Below are 24,681 nucleotides of genomic sequence, written 5' to 3'. Positions count from 1 at the left end.
ATCATGTTAAAACACTGAATGAAGCTGCATCTGAGCTATAGGGTTTTTTTTGTTTTTGTTTGCTTGTTGGTTTGTTTGTTGTTGTTTTTTACTATTATTACTTTTATTTCTTTTCTTTATATTAACATTTTATATCTTTTTCTGTTGTGTCGCTACTTCCTCTAAACCGATGCAAATGTACTAAGAAACAATGATCATGCATCTATGTGATGATGTTAAGAATTACTGAGTGCATATGTAGAACGGTATGATTTCTAAATGTTGTGTTAATTTCTTTTTTTTTCTTTCCGTTAATAAAAAAATAAAAAAATAAAAAATAAAAACTTAAAAAAAAAAAATTCAATTTCCCTCCTCTGACAGCCAGAGGCCAGGGGACTGGGGCGGGTAGGCTGACCACCAGGGCCAGTGCGGCCCAGCCCTCTCGGACGCCCTGGAGTGCAGGATCTACTTCACCACGTCCAGCACGAGGGAGACAGCGCCAGGGTGGCAGGAGAGGGCTGCGTGGCAGAGCAGGGAGCCAGCGGGCTGGCCTGGCGCCATCACCCCAGCAGGGAACAGGCGAAGGGGTGGACTCTTGGATGAGCTCCAGATGAAGAGGTGGAGCACTGCTGGGCACTGCTCTGTCCATGCACTCCAACCCCTGTGCACCCGCCGCACTCTGCCGGAGGCCAGGGCACTGTGGGTGTGCCTGAGCACCGGGAGCGGTGAGGCCGGATGAGGTGAAGAGGCCAAGTGAGGCTGGGATTGGGAGCCAGGAAGGGTGAGGACAGCTCCTTGCTATCACTGGCACAGATGTCCCAATTTAACAACACTAGAAACCCTGGCACACTCCCTGCTGCCCCTGCACCCAAGGTGGCACCTCTGTCCCTGTGCACCCTCCAATGGCACGCTTTTCCCCACACTGGCCTAGGCACTCGCACCCATCACTGCATCCAGCCCCAGGTGGGGCCATGCTCCTGCCAGTGTTAAGCCCTCTGCTGGGCTTGAGGACGAGCCGATGACACAGACCAGGCCTCGTGGGGAAGAAAGATCCCACATGGGTGCTGCACACACTGTGAGGGTGGGGTGGCATGGAGGACAGGTGAGGAAACGGTCCACTGTGAGGGAAGCTGGGGCTTTCCAACAGGCAGGGTGTTGAGACGATCATGCTCCCACCCAGCAAACAGCTTCCAAAATCCTGCTCGAGTGGTTCCTGCTCAGGAGTGCCTCCACCTATCCTGACAGAGGGTCTGGCCTGTGTGTAGCTGGCCTCCACCAGACTCTACCCATTGCAAGTGGCCATACACAGCCTTGCAGAAGGTGCCACACTCCTCTGAAGTCCCAGAGCCACCTGTGTGCAGCACTCTGTCCCTCTGGGCTTTCCACCTTCCACCCCACATCGTAGGCTCTGCCCTACATGGCAGGCTCCACCCCATATGACAGACTCCACCCACACAGCAGGTTGCACCCCATATGACAGGCTCCTTCTACACAGCAGGCTCCACCACATATGACAGGCTCCACCCCATATGACAGGCTCCTTCTACACAGCAGGTTCCACCCCATATGACAGGCTCCTTCTACACCGCAGGCTCCAACCCATATGACAGACTCCACCCACACAGTAGACTCCACCCCATATGACAGGCTCCTTCTACACCGCAGGCTCCACCCCATATGACAGACTCCACCCACACAGCAGGCTCCACCCCATATGACAGGCTCCTTCTACACAGCAGGCTCCTCCCACTGCAGGCTCCACCCCACCATTTAAGGGCTGCAGAGATGCAGCTGGGTCTTCACCTAAAGTGCCATCGCATTCTGCAAGGGACAGAGACCTTTCAGACCAAAGTGATGGACTTCACCAGGGAAAGCACACACATCCAGCCACCCATGGCCTCACCCTGGGGTCCCAGGCTGACAAGGGCTTACTGTGAACTGCTCCTGGGACTCGTAATCTCATGCAGATTGATGTAAGCTGTGCTGAACTCCATCATCATGCCACCGGTCAGGAAATCTCTGGAAGAGAAAAGGTGACTCTTTAATGCAAACCCACCCAGGCACCTCACAGTTCTGCGGGCACAAGGGTGCTGGCTCCAACACTTTCACACCCTGACAATCATGAGGCAGAGGAAGGGATAAGTGAAGGATACTGACAGCTGGGACAGGAGCCAGCAAGCCTGTGTATGTTTGGGTGCAGGGCACTGAGCCCCCAGTCACCCCACAGGCCCCCAGATGGAGGACCCTGGCAGGGGTGCAGCTGTGGCATTCCCTCAGGCACCGGGCACAGGGACTCCGGTCACCTCACAACCCCAAGATGGGGGACCCTGCCAGGGGTGCAGCCTGGGTACCTCGTCACGGTGCACATTGGGCTCCATGTGGACACCCGAGCTCTAGCAGCAGTAGTCACACTCACACTTTCACACTCATAGTCCTGGGGCCATGAGGGAGGGCAGTGAACAAGATCTTCTTGCCTCCATGGTTTCTGCTGAGAAATCTACATATAGTCTTATTGGGCTTCCCTTGTATGTGATGGATTGCTTTTCTCTTGCTTTCAAGATTCTCTCTTTCTCTTTGACCTCTAACATTCTGAATAGTAAGTGTCTTGGAGTACATCTATTTGAATCTATTCTCTTTTGGGTATGCTGCACTTCTTGGATGTATAATTTTAAGTCTTTCATAAGAGTTGGGAAATTTTTAGTGATAATTTCTTCCATTAGTTTTTCTCCTTCTTTTCCCTTCTCCTCTCCTTCTGGGACACCCAAAACATGTATATTTGTGTGCTTCATATTGTCATTCAATTTCTGAGTCTCTGGGAATTAAATTATCCTTTTTCCCCATATTTTCTTGTTCTTGTTGGATTTCAGAGGATCCGTCCTCCAGTTTAGTAATTCTATGTTCTGCTTCTCGAAATCTACCATTGTAGGTTTCCATTGTTTTCTTTTTTTTTTTATTTCTTCTACCATGCCTTTCATTCCCATAAGTTCTGTGATATGTTTTTTCAGACTTTTGATTTCTTCTTTTTGTTTATTCCTTAACTTCTTTATATCCTCCTTCAATTCACTGATTTGGTTTTTGATGAGGTTTTCATTGTCTGTTGATATATTCTGAATTAATGGCTTGGTTTCAACTCCTGTATCTCATTTGAATTGTTGGTTTGTTCCTTTGTCTGGGCCATATCTTCAATTTTCCTAGTGTGATGTTATTTTTTTGCTGGTGTCTAGGCATTTAATTACCTTAATCAGTTTATTCTGGAGATTGTTTTCACTTCTTTTATCTAGGGCCTTCTTGCTGGATGAATTTGCTCTCTATCTGTTCTCTGACCTTCAGTTCACCTTTTTCTGGACTTCTAGCTTAGGTTTTGTTTTGTTTAACAGAGAAGAATTTTTCAGTTCTTGTTTTCTTGTTTCTTGCCCTGCCTGTACAATGCCTTTGTCCCCCCACCCTTAGGACAGTTTACTTAGGTATTATAGACCCCAGCTGGATTTTCCCAGACCAAACTGGCCTCCCATCAGGAGGAAAGAGTCACCTGCATTGGTTTTCCCTGAGGGTGAGATCCAGCAGGTTGAAAGACTTTCCTGTGAAGTCTCTGGACACTGTTTTTCTTGTCCTGCCCAGTATGTGGCACTTGTCTGCCTGCAGGCCCCACCAGCATAAGACGATGTGGTACCTTTAACTCTGGCAGACTCTCCCTACTGGGGGCATGGCAGAGACAGAGGAGAGGTTGTAGGCTGGTTTTAATGGCTTCAAATTATGAAACCCTGGTGTCTGAATTCCTTGAGGGAGGGATTCAACCAGAACTGGGCCTCACCCCTCCCCTGGGGAAGGCACCAGCTCCAGACAAGCTCTCAAAGAAGCTTGTTTATGCCTATGCCTGGGGCAGTTGCAGCCTCAGAAGTCCTGCCACTATATCCAAAGGCAGCCAAGCCTCTATAGAAACACAGCCACAAAAACCACTGTTTCTTTTTTTTTCTTTTTCTGTCAGCCCTGCCCCATTAGCACCAGGGCAAAAATGAGCCAGCTCTACTCTGACCAGGTTCACCTGAACTGGGGGCCTATTTTTAGTAGTCAGAATTTGTGAATTAATTCCACACTTGAAGCTAAGTTGTGCTCAGCCCCTGCTGCTGGTCAAGTTCCTTTCCTTTCCCCTCTGGGAAGCAGCCTGTTGGGGAGGGGCGCTGGCTGCCTTGGCTTGGGGAACTCATGATTCTGGGGGGGCTCACAGCCAGTCCAGCTGGTCCAGACTGGGGTATGCTGTGTGTCTGGTCACTGACGTGGTCCCAGGAGCTATTCTGTACTTTTCCTGGTTATTTAGTAGCTGTTCTGGAGGACGAACTAAATCCCGCACCTCACTAAGCTGCCATCTTGGCTCGTCCTCAATATGTACTATTTTTAAAAAAGGGCTATGATGCTAAGATTCACAAAACACAGATTCAGTTAACATTACTGAATTCAAGATAGCTTTTGTCATTACATATTTTATTCCACTGACAGATACTAAAATATAAACATTATCTTCCTGAGCTTCTCAAAAATCTCTGGTATTAAAGATGTCTTTACTTGAGATTCTATGTCAATAAGAATTCAGAATCAGGAAAGTTACATCATATATTTTGATGTGTTTCAAAAGTTTACAAGGGTGAATTTACAAATGGAGGAAGAAAATGCCAAAAGTTAATATTTTCTAATGCAAAATAAAATTAAATTTAATACCAAAGCAGGAAATACCTTTAAATGAAGCAGAACCACTGGACCTATTGGAATTTATAGCCACCTTGCAAATCTTATCTGGAATCGTGCTAATGTTAACAGTATCAAGGGATTCAGGGTAACTGAGTTTCTCAGACTGGGCTCAACTCCATTCCAGTCAGGGTTCAAAGGACAGACTAGCTCTTGCTCCTACAGAATGTAGTATAGAAGAGTAACTTCCATCCCATGAAGGGTCAATTGCTGAAGTTATTATTCACAGCTTAGGTAGTGTGTTCTACATATTTGAATTTTCCATCCCAAAGTTATTTAATTGGTTTCTGAAGCCTGGCTTCAGAGAGTTCATCTTTTATGTAACAAATGGTTATTTTCACCTTCAGCCAAAATCTGACATAGGGAAAGACAGACTTTGAATACAAAATCTTAGTATTTGAAGGACTACCCAGGCCAGTTACAGATTCAAGACACCTGTAAGCAGGGATCTAAAGCCTAATATTCAATCTCACATGCCCTTAAGAAAGTCACTAAAAAGGGCATCCAGGGCAAGGGGTGGGGTGGTGTGCTGCTTACCTTCACACTTAGGGAAGTCTAAGTTCTAGACACTCACACCAAGAACAAGAATATAAACCACTATGGCCATTCTTCAGGTATAGAAACAAAATTGCCTGAGAAGCTGAGAATAGTCATCACCACAGCTGATATTCATGTATGCTCATGATGAGCCAGACAATCTAGGCACTTCACAAATGTGGATTTATGTAGTCACCACATCAACATCATGAGATGGGGACTAGTTTTATCCCACTTTTGTAGATGAGGAAACTGAAGCAGAGGATCACAATAATGGAATAGTGGAGGCAAGATTCACTCCCAGGAAGTCATGGACTCAGAGTGATGGGCCTGAGAAGAGCTGGGACCTAGGATAATTTAACTCCTATGCCACAAGGCCACAAACAGAACACAAGCACAAGCAAGGTATCAAGGCATGCATTGTGCTTTGTTCAGAGGGGGCACAAACACATGTCAGTGTGGCTACGGGAGGGGACGTGAAAGAAGCATTGGTTCCCTAGAGTTACATCCTACTGCACTACCAGGCTGGGTTTATTCTACTGGCCGCTGCTTCAGTATGAATCTCCAACAAGAGAGTCCTCTGATCCCTCTCTTGAACAGACCTTTTAAGAGGAAGAGCCAGGTATAAGTAACATACTCAGCCAGAATACTTATATCTGGTTAATACTTGGGCTGCTCACCACTTTCAGTGGGACACCTATAGGGGCTGGCAAACTAGAGTTGGTGGGCCACCCCTGCCCACCACCAGTTTCTATGAATGACGTTTTACTGGACAAGCTCACTCATTTACACACTGTCCATGGTCCATGGCTGCTTTTGCATTACAACAAAAGAGATGATTAGTTGTGAAAGAGACCCTATGGCCTGAAAAGCCTAAAATATTTTTCACCATCTGGCTCATTAGAGAAAAGTTTGCTGATCTCTGTACTAGGAAGTTCCAGAGAACAAAGACACTGGAAAATTCTGCTGTAAAGCTCAGGTGATTTCTCAGAAAGCACTGAAACACTCAACATAGAAAAAGGTATTTTAAAATAGTGCACCCATTTTTCAGTGAGAAAGAATTTCACATCATCTGGCTCTTACCCTTCATCTCCCGAGGCAAGTTCCTTCTGTCCAAGTGTATTGGGCCCACCTGTCTGTTACTCATTCACAGGGGCCCTCTTCTCCTCACCTTCCTCCTTAGGAATGACTGAGCTGTGCCCCCAGGTCTTGCTGCTTTCACCTGGTGTCACTGTAAATTACAATGGATGGGTGGGATCTGGAAAAAGACACACAGAGCCCTTCCCAGATTAACCTTTACTCTGCCAGATCAACACCCACATTTGGAGCTGCAGGGAAAAAAGTTAAACTTCATAAAAAAAACCTCTGTACCCAAGTAGAGCCTTCCAGGAAAGTAATAAAGGCCTCAGCCACCAATGATTTACCTTTCTCAAAGCACATAGAAACATTTCCTAAATTCCCCTAAGTCCAACACAAAGCTGAAGCTCAGATCAACCAAACATCAGAGTTCCAAACAGATCTGACTTAAGCAACTTACTCTGTTGGGTGGGATGGGGAGGCAAGGGTGGGTTATGAGAAGAGAGGTGGGAGATAAGAAGGGGTTAAGGAAGATGAAAATGCAAAAGAAGAAAGGTCAGAAACAAAAAAAAATGAGTTCAAGCTTAAGGAGAAGAAAGTCAAGAGTAGGAGGTGATGGGAAAAGAACAGGCCTAGAGAAATACAAAACATAAGAGAAAAGGAGCATTCTTCTGATATGGATACCTTAGAGCAACAGTCAAACCCTTGGGGACCAGGCTTCTATCTAAACTGTGTGAAGGGAGCCAGTTACCATCAAACAGGAAGTTGAGGGAACTGAAGCAAAATTTAGAGCATATGAAAGAGCCCATCAGTTCCAGCAAACTGTGGACACATGTAAAAGACCCCAGTGATTTGATCTTTCAATAAAAGTCATAAATCCTGTTTTTAGTTTTAGTTTCTGTTTTTTGTATTTTTGCATGGGAGGCACCAGGAACTGAACCTGGGTCTCCGGCTTGGCGGGCAAGAACTCTACCTGTTGAGCCATCGTGGCCTGTCCTTGTTTTTTTTAATTTAATTTTTTTCCCCTTTGTTTTGGTGAAATCTCTCTATCTATCTATAAATTAGGAAAATTATTTCTTTAATTTATTTATTTTTTCACACCGCAACAAAAGCAAAATTGGTTGAGATCCAGCTAACCATAAAAAGTATTTAGCAAGTTTCTTCAGAACTCAGACTTTGCAAAAGCCCTTCCCTGGGAAGGATGGATAAAAGAAAAACAATGATGCCCCAAATATGGCAGAGGACATGCCTGGACCCCAGGCCAGGGTACCAACCTATATCGACACAAGACACTGGATTGCAAATCACTTTGTAAATCAGTTGAGCTACCATTAATACCCCCAAAACCCTTTGCTGATATTTGACTAAGAATAAAAGGTAGAGAAAACCATAGTAAAGTTCATGGAAAGAGACAAAGGGAAAGGCTACGGGTATGCATATAAATGTATATGTACATACGTGCTGTCGAGGACAGGTGGCAGAAGTTATAGATGGAGCAAGCCTGGACCCACTGGTGGCTGGACAGAGCAGACACCTGGTGTGCTCTGACCCCAACTAATTTAGGAAATGGTTTCACACTGGATGGCACGAAGGCGAGGAATGATGGTGGGGTTTGCAGGAGGACTATAGTGGCTGCTGATCAGACTTTTCCTTTTGTCCATGGATGGAGATGCCTGCACCATGAACTTCTGCTGGAAATCTGCTTGAGCAAACACAGACAGATAGCATGTGCATTTGAATTTTCCCATAATGAAATTCATGTAAGAAAACTGACAGGCCTGAAAAGCTCATTGTTGACCTGGAAAATCTTCTCTTTCAGAATCCTCTCTTTTTCCCAAAGGGACATGGAAGGTGGATATATGGAAAGGAGGGAAATTCATTTTCTGAGTGACCTTTCATTAGACAGTCTTCAGAAAGCTGTCTATATAATACAGACTTACAGGTTATATGATTATATATCTAGAATAGCTTTTTAGACAATGAGACCTTATATATTATTCTAGGAAATTTAACTTGAAAAAGTCTATTTCATATGATCTATTAGTACTTCCTCCCTTTTCTCAGGGAACAAAGCAGGGGGACTGATGCTTTTTACTATGGGGGGGAGAGGTGGGTATTAAGAACTAGTCTTGGGTGAGAACAACCTAAGGAAATGAGGGAGATGTCCAAACTCTAATATCTTCCAAAGGCAGTTATGGTACAGCAGAAAGAATACAGAACTTAAGGACAGTAAACCAGGGTTTGCGTTTAGCTCTTAATTTCTGAGTTTCACTTTCCTCATCTGTCAAAGAGGAATAACAACAACTGTTTGTCTGCACCTGGGTCTCCCCACTAAGTTGTATTCCCAGCACCTGGCAATGTGCGCAACACATGTTAGATGCTCAAGAGGTGCTCAAAGACTCAAGGTTGTCCGAAAAGAAAAAGATATGCAACAAGGAGATCAGTAAACACATCCCATGAACACATTCACTGAATTTAAGTGAATTAATTCACTTGTCTATACTTAAGCTACCATTGAAAGCCAACCACTGCTATTCCTATCATGCTATTTTTCCTTAGTTCCTTATACTTCTAATAAGCTTGCTTCCTTGGGCCTTATGTATCAGAACGCAAGTGAACATTTTTATCTATACAAACATACACTTGAACACTCACCTTCTTCAATGGGTGCATTATACACCACAAAGATTCTAATTCATAGCTTCATATTTCTTTGCATTTTTCCAAGTCTGTACAAGTCAAAAATGTATATATTTTTAGCCAATGTGTTTCTAAAGCTTATGTGTAAATCAAAGTCCTGTGAGTTAAACATAAACCCAAGTGCATTCAGAGAACTAGTCATTTAAATAAACCTTGACATGAGCTATTCTGCAAAGGCAAGATTTCTCCTGTCTCACACATATATACCTTGAAATCTACAAACTGCTCTCCCACCCCACCCCAATCACATGCTTCCTTCTCCAAGTCTGCCTAAAAGGAAAGGTGCCTATGTGAGCAGCCATGCTTCTAGCAGCCTGGACCACACTCACCTATCAGTTCACTCTCTGTGTTCAGTCACAGTCACTGATGCCCCTAAAGTGGGCGAGATTTTCAGGAGGCCAGCGTCTTTGTACTGAACAGAATGGCCAAATTCAACAAAGGTCCATTTTGAAACCCTAGGTCTTGTGTTTCCAAAAGCTCAGTCCCTACTATTGGGACAGAGTAGGTAGGGATCCTTGCCCATACCAAGCCCTTGCCCCGCCCCAAAACCAGGCTCTCTGTTCTTACTTCCAGCAGGCTTCTGGCCACTGACCAGAGGGAAGGCTGATGCGGTTGCCATCCTTAAGCTTCAGCCGGCTCTTCTTCCTGAACTTGCCCATGTGTTTTTTCAGTCGGGGCTTCTCCTGGCACAGCTGGTGGAGGATGATGTTAAGCTCCCACTCCAGGATGTCGATCTCCTGCTCAGCCAGCTCCTGCTCCCTGCACCACAGCAGCTCTTCCAGGTTCTTCTGCTGGAGCGCAGCCTGCGTCAGCTCCTCCTCCCAGGTGCGGAGCTCCTGCAGGACAGGTGGGAACCATGAGAGAAGCAGAACACTGAGTGCACAGTGGTTAGGGGGGTAAGACCAGAGAGCCCCAGAGGGCAAGTGCTCGTGGCAACCTGAGGGACTTGCCAGGCCCTGCAGAACTTGTACTAGGTGCCCCATGCTCCAAGTCTCCAGTGGGAAGAGGAGGCTGGTAGTTAACTGGTCAATGAGCCCCTAACCACCATGGATGGTGGGGAAAGGAAGGCGTAACATAGGCATACTGAGGATACAGAGTAGCTAAAGCCACAGGCCAAACCCTAGAGAAGGAAGCTGTGAGCTCCCAGCTACCCCTTGAACCTTGTTTAAAATTGCCTGTGGCTGAAAACTATAGTCCTGTATTTGAACAACACAGTCTTATTTTTATTTTCCTTTTTTTCATTTTATATAGGATTAGAAAAAGACAAACAGAACCAAATTAATGTGATTTAACTTAAAATATGGCCAATGCAAATGAATCACCCTCCAGGCATCACCTAACATTCAAATAAAAACAAATATATTTTCAGGATGGCTGTTCAAGAAGTATGTCAGGCATGCTATCTAAATCTTAGTTTATTTGGTGAATAAGTCCACTGAGGCACGTGGTTTTAACTCTTATCTGGTCTGAAAGGATAATAATTTGCTCTGGAAAGATCGTGAGAGCACAGCAAGAAGAGAGAACATTCCCTGAAGTCTTTGCCAAAAGAAGCTCACCTCTGTTCTGCCACACACCCCTGAAATGAACTTTCAATGAACATGTAAGATGTCATCCCAGGCCACACTGTGCCTCTGCAGCAACTCAAGACAGCCAGACAGAGAATCTCAAAAAATGCAGACAGAGAACTCTCTTTTCCTTCTCAGAAGGAGAGCAGGAGACAGAAAGCTGGATGAGTAGAAGTGGGGCAAAAATCTCACTTTGATTCCCATATCCTGAGCCAAGAATGCTTCTTTCCATTTTGCTCTGAGAAAGGGGGTGGAAGCATACAGGTGGGCAGAACCTCTTTCCAGTTTCTCCTTTATCCTTCTGCATGAATTTATAAATGAACACAGCACTGGTTCTCAGGAAGAGGGTGGGGGTATGGAATCAGGAAACAGGAAAGAGAACAAAGGATGTGCATAAAAGTTTAAAACCTAGAATATAAACTATTATCACTAGTTCACCTTTGTGGAACTGAAGTGAGCTGGCAGTTGGAGGCTAAGGCTTAAGAGGACTTAATGTCATTAACCAGAGACCCACACCAAAAAAGCAGGACGTTTCTTTCAATAAAGGAGCCACAACAACACTTTGACAGCTGAAACTTGAATATTCCCCAGTGAAATGCTCCACTACGAGAAGTCATTCCGGACTAAAATAAAGTATAGCAAAAAAAGGAACTCAGAAGTAAATAAAAAATATATATGTGTGTGTGCGTGTGCATGTGTGAGAGAGAACAGGTATGGGGAAAGCTGAGCACGCAGGTAGAGGACAGAAAAAGAAAGAACAGAGTCAAGATATGAATAAAACATTTTTATGAACTTTTCATCCAACTTGCCCCCCATCCCCAAGAGAATGTCAAAACAGCCATGAAAGTGATAGAAAGGAGATACATAGGAAGACGATTAGCACCTTGAAAAGTGTTACAGGGTAGCAGCATCATGGGATTGACAGACAAACCCTTCCTGACCAAAAGGGAAATGAGACAAAATGAAGTTTCAATGGCTGAGAGATTTCAAACAGTAGAGAGGTTATCCTGGAGGTTATTCTTATGCATTATGTAGGTATCCCTTTTTAGTTTATGGTATATTGAAGTGGCTGGAGGGAAGTCCCTGAAACCACTGAGCTGTGTTCCAGAAGTATCGATTCTTGAAGACAACTATATAATTAAACATCTTTTACAATATTACTGTTTGACTATGAAAACCTTGTGTCTCATTGCTCCTTTTATCCAGGGTATGGACAGATGAGTGAAAAAATAAGGTTAAAATAAATAAATAATGGGGGGTAGGGGGAATAAAAGGTAAAAAATTGGGTATATTGACCTACTTGTGGTCAATGAGAGGGAGGTATAAGGGGTATGGAATGTATGTGCTTTTTCTTTTTTCTTTTTCTTTCTTTTTCTGGAGTGATGCAAATGTTCTAGAAATGATTATGGTGATCACCAACGTGATGATAATGCGAGTCATTGACGGTACACTATGTATGGACTGCATGTGTCTGAAGATTCCTCAATTAAAAAAAAAGATAATACAGAAAATGTAAAGCCAAAATAAAAAAAGTTACAGGGTGGGTACGAACAGTTGTTGAATAATTGCTGAGTCAATGAATGAATGAACTAGAAATAGGAAGAAGAGATAGAAGATAATTTTCTAAATGCAAACCATTATGTAAACAGGTTCATCATAATTTCCACCAAGAGGGCAGTGTGACAGACACTGTGGGTCTCCACGGACAGAAGGTGGGAAGACCTGGGCAAACCCCAACCCCAAGCCCAGACGTCCAGGTGGCAGGGCCCGGGGAGCACAGACACTGCCCAGCACTCACTTAGGCTATCACAGAAAACTCTATGGCAGAAGGAAGGCTACATCTACACAGAACTACCTCACAGGCTGGCTTTGAATAACAACCAGATTTATGGGAAAGGAAACTCTATTCTTTTTAAGTTTATTGAGATACTGACTGTAGGAAACTAGATTCAGAATTTAAAACTTACATATAATTGACATAAGATGGTTCAAAATGCTACATTAAATAATGCACTTTAATACCTACATTGCTAATTTATGAACAAACAGAGATGAGATCTAGACATGATGCTAACACAAGGCAACATGTAATAATCAACATAAAAACTGAACAAGTGTGTTGAAAATAATTCAAAACCATCAAAGAATACTTTTAGTCAGGATTATCAGAAAAATCTGGTAAACTATTTAGAACAAGCCAAATATAAAAAAACACTTTCAAGTGTATTTAACTTTATCGATATTTTAGGGTACTTTTTGGTTCTTTAAAATTTTAAATGATTCTACTTTTTTCACTTGTTTTTCATAATGTATAAATAAGCAATTTGGTATATGAGATACATAACCTTTGTAAGCAATCTCAGGTTTGGTAAGTACAGTACTAGAAGAGTTTACATACTTAAGGACACCAAGATTCATTCTTTTATATCATAAATATAAATTTTAGAAGAAATTCTACCTTTCTCTCATCCATTGGACTGTCACTTATATGGACGACAGGCCCTGGGTGAGATTTAGATGACCTAAAAGGGAAAAAAAGTTAAGACTTTTTTTCTCAAAAATTTCAAATACAAATAAATGAGAATAAATACATGGGAAATAAAGAGGTCCGTATAAAGGATACAAACATTTCAGTAAGTAATACCTTGATATGGATCAGAGCAGGAAGAGGAAAAAAATGGAAATAACTTGCATGTTGATACAAGCCAGCAAAATTTGCAAATAAAGACCTCCTGTGTAAGAAAGACTCTTGGATTCAGTCAAAGCATTCCATACCCCAGAAACCAGTACCCGGAAGAGTTCTCCAAGCTGAGGTTTCTACACGACTGTCAGTGTTGGCCTCATGCCACCTGTTCTAGTTTGCTAGCTGCAAGAATGCAACACAACAGAAATGGATTGGCTTTTAACAAAAGGGGATTTATTTTGTTAGTTCTTCAGAGGAAAGGCAGCTAACTTTCCACTGAGGTTCTTTCTTACGTGGGAAGGCACACAGAATGGTCTCTGTCGGCCTTCTCTCCAGGCCTCTGAGTTCAAACAACTTTCCCCAAGGTGATTTCTTTCTGATTCTCCAAAGGCCTAAGCTGAGCTGCGAGTGCTGAGATGAGGTATGCTGAGTTGCTTTGGCTGTGCTACATTGTGCTCTCTCATTTAAGCAGCTACCAATTAAGTCAAATGTCATTCATTCATTGCAGCCGGCGCCCTCCTAGCCAACTGCAGATGTAAGCAGCAACAGATGAGATTCACATACTATTGGCTCATGCCCACAGCAACAAAACTAGGTGCCTTTCACCTGGCCAAGTTGACAACTGAATCTAACTACCACATGTCCACCCCTCGTCAACTTGGCAATGACAAGCATCACCTTAAACAGGTGCAAAAAATTCTCTTCTGGCTGTGGACCTGTGAATCCCAAAACAAGTTATCTGATGCCAATATGCAAAGGAGGACAGTCACAGGATTGGAGAAACTGGAAGGAAAACTTGCACGGCAAACACCACTGGATTTCAAAGTCTGAAAGTCATTTATCCTTCAGCTTTAGAAACTGGCAATCCCACCCTTTCCGAGGGCCTATGCAGTGGCCAGCCTCTTTCCAAATCAACCTCAGGGATCATCGAGGAGACCACGTTGTTCTTGGCTCCACTCTCCCCAGGCATCAGGGCCACCCCTGGGCTCTCTGCCATTTCCGGGGTACATGCTGGACCCCACCATGGGGCGGCAGCCAGGCTCTCCCCAGTCCCCCAATGAGCATGTTCTACCTTCTCCAAGGCCTGAGGCTGCACAACTCTTCCACTGCAACAAGGTTGGAGACTCATCCTCACCCTTTAGGGTAAACTCACCCTCTCCATGTATATGGGTGGGTCCACTCTCCAGGCTGAGGTTTCTTGGCTTCAGACCCGAGCTTCCATGGTTCTTACTCTGCAAACTCCAATCTCTCCCTTTGGGTCCACCTTTGTCCAGATTGGCAGTGGTTCCATTTACACCAACCGTCTCTTCAAGCACTCCAGGAATTCTCCCTCATTCTCTTCACAGTTCCTCCAGAATCTTCCCCTTAGCCATCCAAAACACCGTTCCAACATATCTGGTATTTGCAAATTGCAGCAGCACTCCACTCTCAGATACCAAAATCTGTTCTAGTTTGCTAGCTGCCAGAATGCAGTATACCAGAAACAGAATGGCTTTCAAAAGGGGGATTTTAATGAGTTGCCAGATTACAGTTCTATGGCCGAGAAAATGTCGCAATTAAAACAAGTCTATAGAAATGTCCAATCTAAGGCTATCTTAGGGAAAGCTATCTTGTTTCAAGAAGGTCGATGAAGTTCAGGGCTTCTCTCTCAAGTGAGAAGGCACATGGAGAACACAGTCAGGGCTTCTTTCTCAGCTGGAAGGTCACATGATGGACACGGCATAATCTGCTAGCTTTCTCTCCTGGTTTCCAGTTTTATGAAGCTCATGGGGAGGCGTTTTCCTTCTTTATCTCCAAAGGTCTCTGGCTGGTGGACTCTCTGCTTCATGGTGCTGTAGCATTCTCTGCTTTCTCTGAATCAAATGGGTGGAGACATGTCATCACCTAATCCAGCTTAACAACCACTCTTGACTAAATCACATCATCCAGGGAGATGATCTGATTACAGTTTCAAACATGCAGTATTGAGTACAGATTATTCTACCTTTATGAAATGGGATGTTGGTTAAAACATGGATTTTCTAGGGGGAATACTTTCTTTCAAACCAGCACACCACCTGAGCCCCCAGTGGGGCAGCTGAGAGGCAGCGATGCCTCTCCCTGGTAGGGGGAGGCAGCCCTGTGTAGAGAACAAGGAGCCTAGGTGAGGAGGCCAGTGCCTGTGTGACCCGGGCACCCAGCTCGGGGTGGTATAGGCTCCACCACCCCTGTGCAGCACCAACAGCTGCGGGGGTCAGTCAATGCTGTTCTCGGGTCAGAGACACGAGGATGTCTGAGTGCAACCTACAAGCTATCTGTTCATCAAAAAAAAAGAGAAAAGGACAGAACAAAAAGCAGCACTGAAAAAGCACCCCACCAAGGTAGAATCCTTAGGGTCCCATGGTTTTTGTTGTTAAAATTAGTTCAAATAATCACCACACACCTAAACTAAGAAAAACCAGCCTTTGGTTAACATGGCAGTCTGTGGACCTTCACCAGAAATTAGGTCACAGGCATCAATTACTAGGTTTAAAATAAGTGGGGTTGAGGCAATATTTTCAAACAGCCATTACTGGGTCGTGACTGGCATCAGAAGAGAAGGAGAAGGATGAGGCTTTTCACCCAGCAAGAGCAAGGACTGCTCTACACAGCACGTTCTGGTTCATGCCCACGTGAAAACACACACTGTGGTGTGCACAGGGTTCCTGCAGGAGTATGCACAAAGCACTCAAATCTGCAAACTGCCAACCAGGTGTGCACAGGGGAGCAGGAGGCTGAGGAGGCCCAGGCACTCTTGGGCAGGTGGGGGACTCACAGCTCGATGGCTTTGTTCCACATGATGATGTGGCTGGACAGTGAGAAGGCCTCCATGTTCACGATGGGGATGCTGCCTCATCTGGTGCCCACATACAGCCACTTACTCTGGAAGGGTAGATGGCAAAATGTCAACCTGCTGGAAGAAAAACCCAAAAGGCAATGAGAGAAAAGGCACACAGGTTTCAGGTGTGTGAGAGGATCCCTCACACATGTACTTCCAGAAAAGTGAGGAGGGTGGACTGCCACCCACCACGCCCCTCCCCATGGGGGGGAGAATACACGAACATGTAGGCTGGGGCAGGAGGAGGCAAGGGTCAGGAATCGGGGGCAGTCTTGGGGTGCCCAGCACATCCTTGGTGATCCAACCACGCACCCTTCCAAGCCACCATGAGATGAGTGTCACTGGCCCCGTCACCATCCCCACCTGGGCTCAGGCTTCTTCCCCGCAGCACGCTCCTGCCCCTGGCTTTCACCTGGCTTTCAGTCCACAGGCCAACTCTCACAGGCCTGGAGAAGTGGCCGGGTCTAGTTCCTGGCCTATAGGCACAGGCTCTCTGCTCCAGCCCTCTAGAATGTTCCTCTGGGGGTCACCAAGGGGAGAGCACAGCCCTCTATAGTGTTCACCTGGGAGTCAACTACGGGTTAGCAGAGCCCTCTTCAGTGTCCATGGGGGAGTCAACCATGGGTTAGTAGAGCCCTCTACAGTGTCCACCAGGGAGTCAACTACAGGTGAGCGGACGCCACAATCTCAAGCACTTAGTGAGAAGACATCAACACCCCTGAACGTACAGGAAGAGTACTGAGGGCTTAATGGATAAAGTAATTAAAGAATAACTGAGAAGGCTTCCATATAAAAATTAAAACTAAGAAGACAATTCCACTGAATATTAAAAGAGACAGCATATTAAAACACTTAAGACTATGCATACGTCTGTATATATATCTCCATAGTGACAGAAAACATAGATTTATGGGTTATGTAATGACTCTAAGAACGTGACCCACGATGAAACCTAGCAATTTTCAGGAAGAAGCCATGAAACAAATGGCATTGGACATTTAGCCATTACGGTAGCTTGGAGCTCTGTATACCAGAAAGCATGCTCTTAAATTTCATCCATTCCTGTGGGTGTGAATTCTCATAGATACAACCTTTTGATGAGCTTACTTCAGCTAAGGTATGGCCCAGCTCAATCGGGATGGATCTTAATCTTACTACAGAAGGCCTTGTAGGGAAGGTCAGAGAGAGAAAAAGATACTGGAGGACAGGACATCTGAAATCCAACAAGCCAATGAAAATATAGGGAAAAATGGAAAAAAATGGAAAAAAATTCTCAGGGAATTGAATGACAATATGAAGTGCACGAATATATGTGTTGTGGGTGTCCCAGAAGGAGAAGACAAGGGGAAAGGAGGAGAAAAACTAATGGAGGAAACGATCACTGAAAATTTCCCAACTCTTATGAAAGACTTAAAATTACAGATCCAAGAAATGCAGCATACCCCAAAGAGAATAGATCCAAACAGACACATTCCAAGACACTTACTAATCAGAATGTCAGAGGTCAAAGAGAAAGAGAGAATCTTGAAAGGAACAAGAGAAAAGCAATCCATCACATACAAGGGAAGCCCAATAAGACTATGCAGCAATTTCTCAGCAGAAACCATGGTGGCAAGAAGACAGTGGGATGATATATTTAAATTACTAAAAGAGAAAAACCGCCAACCAAGAATTCTATATCCAGCAAAATTGCCCTTCAAAAATGAGGAAGAAATTAAAATAGTTTCAGGCAAAACATCACAGAGAGAATTTGTGACCAAGAGACCAGCTCTGCAAGAAATACTAAAGGGAGCAGTAGAGATAGATAAGAAAAGACAGAAGAGAGAGGTGAGGTGTGGAGAAGAGTGGAGAAAGGAAGACTATGAGTAAAGGTAAAAAGAAGGAAAATTAGGTAGGACATATAAAATCCAAAAGGCAAAATGGCAGAAGAAAAGACTACCCATAGAGTAATAACACTAAAGATCAATGGATTAAACTCCCCAATGAAAACACATAGACTGGCAGAATGGATTAAAAACCTGGGCCTATCTATATGCTGTCTACAGGAGACACATCTTAGACCCAAGGATAAACAGGTTGAAAGTGAAAGGTTGGGAAAAGATATTTTACGCAAGTAACAATCAGAAAAGAGCAGCAGTAGCTATTCTAATATCCAACCAATTCGACTTCAAATGTAAAACAGTTAGAAGAGTCAAAGAAGGAGACTATGTATTAATAAAAGGAACAATTCAGCAAGAAGACATAACAATCATAAATATTTATGCACTGAGCCTGAATGCACCAAAACACATGAGGCAAACAATGAAAAGAGAAATAGATGCATCTACCATAATAGTTGGAGACGTCAATTCACCACTCTGATCAATGGAGAGAACATCTAGACAGAGGATTAATAAAGAAATGGTGAATTTGAACAATACAATAAATGAGCAAGACTTAACAGACAGTTACAAAACATTACACCCCACAACAGCAGGATACACCTTTTTCTCAAGTACTCATGGATCATTCTCAAGGATAGACCATATGCTGGGTCACAATGCAAGTCTCAATAAATTCAAAAAGTCTGAAATCATACAAAACACTTTCTCAGATCATAAAGGAATGAAGTTGGAAATCAATAATAGGCACAGTGTCAGAAAATTCAAAAGTAGTGGAGGCTCAACAACACACTCTTAAACAATCAGTGGGTCAAGGAAGAAATTATAAGAGAAATCAGTGAGTATCTTGAGGCAAATGAAATGAAAACACAACATACCAAAACTTATGGGATGCAGCAAAGGCAGTGCTAACAGGGAAATTTATTGCCCTAAATGCTTATATCAAAAAAGAAGAAAGGGCAAAAATCAAGGAACTAATTGTCCACTTGGAAGAAGTAGAGAAAGAACAGCAAACTAACCCCAAAGCAAGCAAAAGGAACAAAATAATGAAGATCAGAGAGAAATAAAAGAAACTGAGAATGTGAAAACAATTGAGAAAATCAACAAAACCAGAAACTGGTTCTATGAGAAAATTAATAAGATTGATGGACCCTTAGCAAGACTGACAAAAAGAAGAGAGAGGATACAAATAAATAAGATCAGAAATGGAACAGAAAACATAACCACTGACCCCACAGAAATAAAGGAAGTAATGACAGGATACTATGAACAACTTTATGCTAATAAATACAACAATGTAGATGAAATGGACAACTTTCTAGAAAGGCATGAACAACCAACATTGACTCAAGAAGAAATAGACAACCCCAACAAACCAATGACAAGTAAAGAAACTGAATCAGTCATTAAGAAGCTCCCCAAAAAGAAAAGTCCAGGACCAGACGGCATCACATGTGAATTTTACCAAACATTCCAGAATCTTTCTACAAAGCCAACATCACCCTCACACCAAAGCCAGACAAAGATATTACAAAAAAGGAAAACTGCAGACCAATCTCTCTAATGAATATAGTTGCAAAAATCCTCACCAAAATTTGAGCTAATGGAATCCAGCAACACATTAGAAGAATTATACATCATGACCAAGTAGGATTCATCCCAGGTATGCAAGGAGGGTTCAACATAAGAAAACCATATCAACAAATCAAAGCAGAAAAACCACATGATCATCTGGATTGATGCAGAAAAGGCATTTAACAAAATTCAACATCCTTTTCTGTTCAAAACACTTCAAAGGATAGGAATAGAAGGGAACTTCCTCAAAATGATAAAGGGAATATGTGAAATACCCACAGCTAACAACATCCCCAACGGGGAAAAACTGAAAACTTTCCCCCTAAGATTAGGAACAAGACAAGGATGTCCACTGTCACCACTGTTATTCAACACTGTGTTGGAAGTTCTAGCCAGAGCAATTAGACAAAAGAAAGAAACACAAGGCATCAAAATTGGAAAGGAAGAAGTAAAATTCTTACTGTTTGCAGATGATATGATACCCTATGTCGAAAACCCTGAAAAATCCATAGCAAAACTACTGGAGCTAAGAAATGAGTACAGCGAAGTGGCAAGTTACAAGATTAACACTCAAAAATCTGTAGTATTTCTATACACTAGTAATGAACAATCTAAGGGGGAAATCAAGAAAAGAATTCCATTTACAACAGCAACCAAAAGTATAAAATATTTAGGAATAAATTTAACTAAAGAGATAAAAGGCCTATACAAAGAAAACTACAAGAAATTGTTAACAGAAATCACAGAAGACCTAAATGGATGGAAGGCCATACCGTGTTCATGGATTGGAAGACTAAGTATAGTTAAGATGTCAATTCAACATAAACTGATTTACAGATTTGATGCAATACCAATTAAAATCCAAAAAAACTTTCTTTTCAGAAACAGAAAACCAATAACCAAATTTATCAGGGAAGGCAGCATGTACCGAACAGCTAAAAGTATCCTGAGAAAAAAATGAAGTCGGAGGTCTCACGCTACCTGATTTCAAGGCATATTATGAAGCTACAGTGATCAAAACAGCATGGTACTGGTATAAAGATAGATATATCGACCAACGGAATTGAACAGAGTATTGAGATATAGACCCTCTTACTCATTGACAATTATCTTTGATAAGGCAGTCAAGCCAACTCACCTGGGACAGAAGAGTCACTTCAATAAACGGTGCCTAGAGAACTGGATATCTATATGCAAAAGAAAGAAAGAGGACCCAAACCTCACATCCTATACAAAAGTCAACTCAAAATGGATCAAAGACCTAAACATTAGATCTAAGACCATAAAACTGTTAGAAGAAAATGTACAGAAATCTCTTATAAATCTTATACCTGTGCCGGGTTTCTAGACCTTAACCCAATGCAAGAGCACTGAAGAAAGAAAGAAGTGGGAACTCCTCAAAAGTAAACACTTTTGCACATCAAAGAACTTCATCAAGAAAGTAAAAAGACAGCCTGCCCAATGGGAGACAATATTGGAAAATGACATATCAGATAAAGGTCTCATATCCAGAATTTATAAAGAGATTGTTCAGCTCAACAACATAAAGACAGCCAATCCAATTACAAAACGGGCAAAAGACATGATCAGACACTTCTCAGAAGAAGACAGACAAATGGCCAAAAGGCGCATGAAGACATGCTCAACTTCCATGGCTGTTAGAGAAATGCAAATCAAAACCACAGTGAGATATCATCTCACACCCACCAGAATGCCCATTATCAATAAAATAGAAAATGACAAGTGCTGGAGAGGATGTGGAGAAAGAGGCACGCTTATCTAATGTTGGTGCGGCTGTCAAATGGTACAACCGCTGTGGAAGGCAGTTGGCTGTTTCCTCAAAAAGCTAAATATAGAATTGCCTAATGACCCGGCAATACCATTGCTAGGTATCTACTCAGAGGACATGAGGACAAGGACACATACAGACATTTGCACACCAATGTTTACAGCAGCAGTATTTACAATAGTCAAGAGACGGAAACACAGCCAAAATGTCCATTAACTGGCAAGTGGCTAAACAAACTGTGGTATATACATACAATGGAATATTATGCAGCTGTAAGACAGAATAAAGTTACGAAGTATGTAACAACATGGATGGACCTTAAGAATATTATGCTGAGTGAGATTAGCCAGAAACAAAAAGACAAATATTGTATGGTCTCACTGATATGAACTGACATTACTGAATAAACTTGGAGAATTCTGTTGGTAACAGACAGACCATCAGGAGATAGAAATAGGGTAAGACATTGGGTAACTGGAGCTGAAAGGACACATTGTGCAACAGGACTGAATGTAAAAACTCAGAAATGGACAGTACAATACTACCTAAGTGTAATATAATTACGTTAAAACACTGAATGAAGCTGAATGTGGGAATAATAGAGGGAGGAGAGCTGGGGGCACAAATGAAATGAGAAAGAAAGATAGGCAATAAAGATTGAGGTGGTATAATCTAGGAATGTCTAGACTGTATAATGATAGTGACTACATGTACAAATTTTTAAAATGTTTCTGCATGAGGAAGAACAAAGGAATGTCATTACTGCAGGGTGCTGAAAATAGATGGTAATTAATATTTTAAAATTTCAAATTATGTGTAGACTAAAGCAAAAAATGTTTATTTGGTACAAAATTTATACTTTTGACTATTGCATTTCCTAATATAGATTATGTAGACAGCTTAATTGAACACCATTAAGTACATGGAACCTTGAGAAGGACAGGAGATTTTGTTGGTTTGTCCAGAGTGATGCCCCAATAAATCCCAGAGTCATTTGAACAGTGACTAAAAAAGTATTTGGAAAGTCCACTTCACGGAATGGTGAGAACAGGGGAAAATTCAACTTCCCCAAGTTGAATATTCTCACAAGCAGTCTGGACAACCAAAGCTATAGGCTGAGCCACGAGTTTGGGGGGTTGTTCGTATGAAACTTACCTCCACAAAGGATAGGAAAGCCTACTTAAAATTAGGCCTAAGAGGCACCCCCAAGAAAACCTCTTTTGTTGCTCAGATGTGGCCCCCCTCTCTCTAAGCCCAACATAACAAGTAAAATCATTACCTTTCCCTCTTCATGGGACATGACATCCAGCAGTGAAAGTCTCCCTGGGAAAATGGGACATGACTCCAAGAGCTGAGTCTAGCCTGGGCACCATGGGATCCACAATGCCTTCTGGATCAAAAGGGGGAAAAGAAATGTAATAAAATAAGGTATCAGTGGCTCAGGGAGTTCAAGTAGAGTCAAGAGGCTGCTCTGGGGGGTACTCTTACACAAGCTTCAGCTAGATACTGCTAATTACCATGGTCTGCCAACTCCAACAAACACCATTCCTGTCAACCCTAAAGAACACCCCCGGCTTTGTCAGAGATTCTACACAAGTTTCACACACTAAGATTACTTCTAGAAACCTACAAACTCCAGATGGTTTCTAGGCCAAGTAAGTCCTGAAACGCAGAGGGACCAGCCTCTCCAAGAACATCAACTAGTTCCATCCCCCTCTCTTATACTGCCGATACCCCTCTGCAACATGAAAAAGTTAGAATGGGCAGAGTCCAAATTTCCCTAAAGACTGGGAGAAGGGTCAAAGGAGAAGGGGGCTTTATAACAGAGAATTTAGAATGTAACAAATGAGCATGACTGCTAAACCACTATATTGGTATTTCTATTATGTCACTAGTGTCTTGGAGCAGCTAGAAAACACAAAATTATGGAACTGTAGCCCATATCAAACTCTTGATAACTACTTCTTACAGTGTACTTCAAAATAGATTCCTCATTGTATAAATGTTATACTCAGTAAAAAATATTATAAAAAATAAAAAGATGCAAAGGGGCCCACTAAAGGTGAGGCCAGCCCCCCTCCTCTTTAACAGATGCTTGGAGGAACTCAGAAGACCCCGCCAGATAGATGGGGCACAAGCCCCCACAGAGAAACATCTAAAACCAATTGTTATAGGGGGCTTTATGAACACCATGGTACCAACCTCCTCAACAGGCAAAAATCATAGCACTAACTTCTTAACAGAACAATATTTTCAGCCACTCACTGCACATTTTAGGAGAAAAGCCAAGATCAAACATCCAAAGAAAACTAAACTCGGCGGGTTAAGCCAAAATCGCTCCCACGGAAGGCTTCTAGGCCATGCCGGTGGGGTCAGAGCCCTGTGAACAAGGACCACCCAGCCACCAGGCCGCTCCCCAAGCCGGAGCCCCGCTCCCCACTCCCTGACCCGGCTCCGCCGCCCCTCTCCTGCGCCCAGCCGCCCCACTCCCGCGCCCACCGTCCCACTCCCGTGCCCGGCGCCCCATTCCCGCGCCCACCGCCCCACTCCCTGCACCCACCGCCCCGCTCCCGCGCCCGGCGCCCCACTCCCTGCACCCACCGCCCCACTCCCGCGCCCGCCGCCCCGCTCCCGCACCCGGCAACCCGCTCCCAGGCCCGGAGCCTCACCACCCGCGCGCGCCACTCCCTGTGCCCCGCCCACACTCGTGCCCGCTACCCCCTCCCCGGTGCTCTGCCACCGCGCGCCCGCCCCGGGTCACCTTGCAGAACTGGAAGTGTTCCCTGAAGCCTCTCGGTGATCTCCGTCTCGTGGCTGCCGGCGGCGGCTGCGCGGCCGAGGACAATCCAGCGGTCAGGCCGCCCAGCCCTTTCCTGAGGTCGAATTTCCTCATGGTCTCGGTGAAGCCCCCTCCCGAGGATTCCAGCGGCCCCAGGGTGCGTGCGGGACCAGCACAAGAAACACTGCGACTGCGGCCCCGCGCCCGGATGCCCGCTCACCTGGCCGCGGGCGGACCCCGCACCGCCCCCGCCGCTTCCGCTCGGGATCCGGCTCCGGCTCCGGCTCCGTCCGGCCTCCGCTCTCGGTCGCGGCCGCCCGGCCCCACGCAAATGCCCAGAACCCCAGGCCAGGTCGGCCCGCCGCTGACTGCACCACTGCAGCTCCCTGAGGGCCAGCAACCAGCGCCAACGCCCGCCGAGCCACCACAGACACCAACTGCCGTGACCCTCACGCAGCGCCACGGGGCGGCAAATGAGTTTCAGCCGGGCAGGGGGCCGGTGTGCGCAGGCGCGGTGCGA

The 24,681-nt window shown here is 44.1% G+C and overlaps 1 protein-coding gene across 14 annotated transcripts; it reads right to left on the bottom strand.

The window, feature by feature from the left end:
• Positions 1 to 1,578: 1,578 nt before the first annotated feature.
• LOC143672849 (mitogen-activated protein kinase kinase kinase 9-like) lies at positions 1,579 to 24,363 on the bottom strand. 14 transcript variants are annotated; one of them, XM_077147309.1, is made up of 8 exons: positions 24,144 to 24,352; positions 22,662 to 22,772; positions 16,076 to 16,213; positions 13,057 to 13,120; positions 9,626 to 9,869; positions 7,792 to 8,032; positions 6,340 to 6,514; positions 1,586 to 1,998 (listed from the first exon to the last, which is right to left on the bottom strand). In XM_077147309.1, exons 3-6 carry the CDS (start codon positions 16,129 to 16,131, stop codon positions 7,893 to 7,895), a joined length of 504 nt encoding a protein of 167 aa, XP_077003424.1. In that variant the 5' UTR covers positions 16,132 to 16,213; positions 22,662 to 22,772; positions 24,144 to 24,352; the 3' UTR covers positions 1,586 to 1,998; positions 6,340 to 6,514; positions 7,792 to 7,892. The 14 variants fall into 14 exon arrangements, with proteins under 14 accessions (XP_077003436.1, XP_077003433.1, XP_077003424.1 ...); XM_077147311.1 differs by having other exon boundaries at positions 6,428 to 6,514; XM_077147314.1 differs by having other exon boundaries at positions 1,587 to 1,998; positions 6,340 to 6,487; positions 16,076 to 16,182; positions 24,144 to 24,353.
• Positions 24,364 to 24,681: the final 318 nt, after the last annotated feature.

Source organism: Tamandua tetradactyla (assembly GCF_023851605.1).
Source record: "Tamandua tetradactyla isolate mTamTet1 chromosome 18 unlocalized genomic scaffold, mTamTet1.pri SUPER_18_unloc_1, whole genome shotgun sequence".
In the NCBI taxonomy this organism is placed as follows: Eukaryota; Metazoa; Chordata; class Mammalia; order Pilosa; family Myrmecophagidae; genus Tamandua; species Tamandua tetradactyla.
This window is presented reverse-complemented; position numbering and strand designations above follow the sequence as displayed.

What these genes read in the sequence shown, in the direction of transcription:
- LOC143672849 (XM_077147314.1), bottom strand. Translation starts at nt 16,131, where the DNA reads ATGGAGGCCTTCTCACTGTCCAGCCACATCATCATGTGGAACAAAGCC. An exon ending in TGGAACAAAGCCATCGAGCT is followed by an intron (nt 13,121 to 16,075) that starts GTGAGTCCCCCA and finishes TTTCCCTTTTAG; the next exon opens with GTCATCTAAATCTCACCCAG. An exon ending in CCGCATCAGCCTTCCCTCTG is followed by an intron (nt 8,033 to 9,625) that starts GTCAGTGGCCAG and finishes TTGCTCAAGCAG; the next exon opens with ATTTCCAGCAGAAGTTCATG.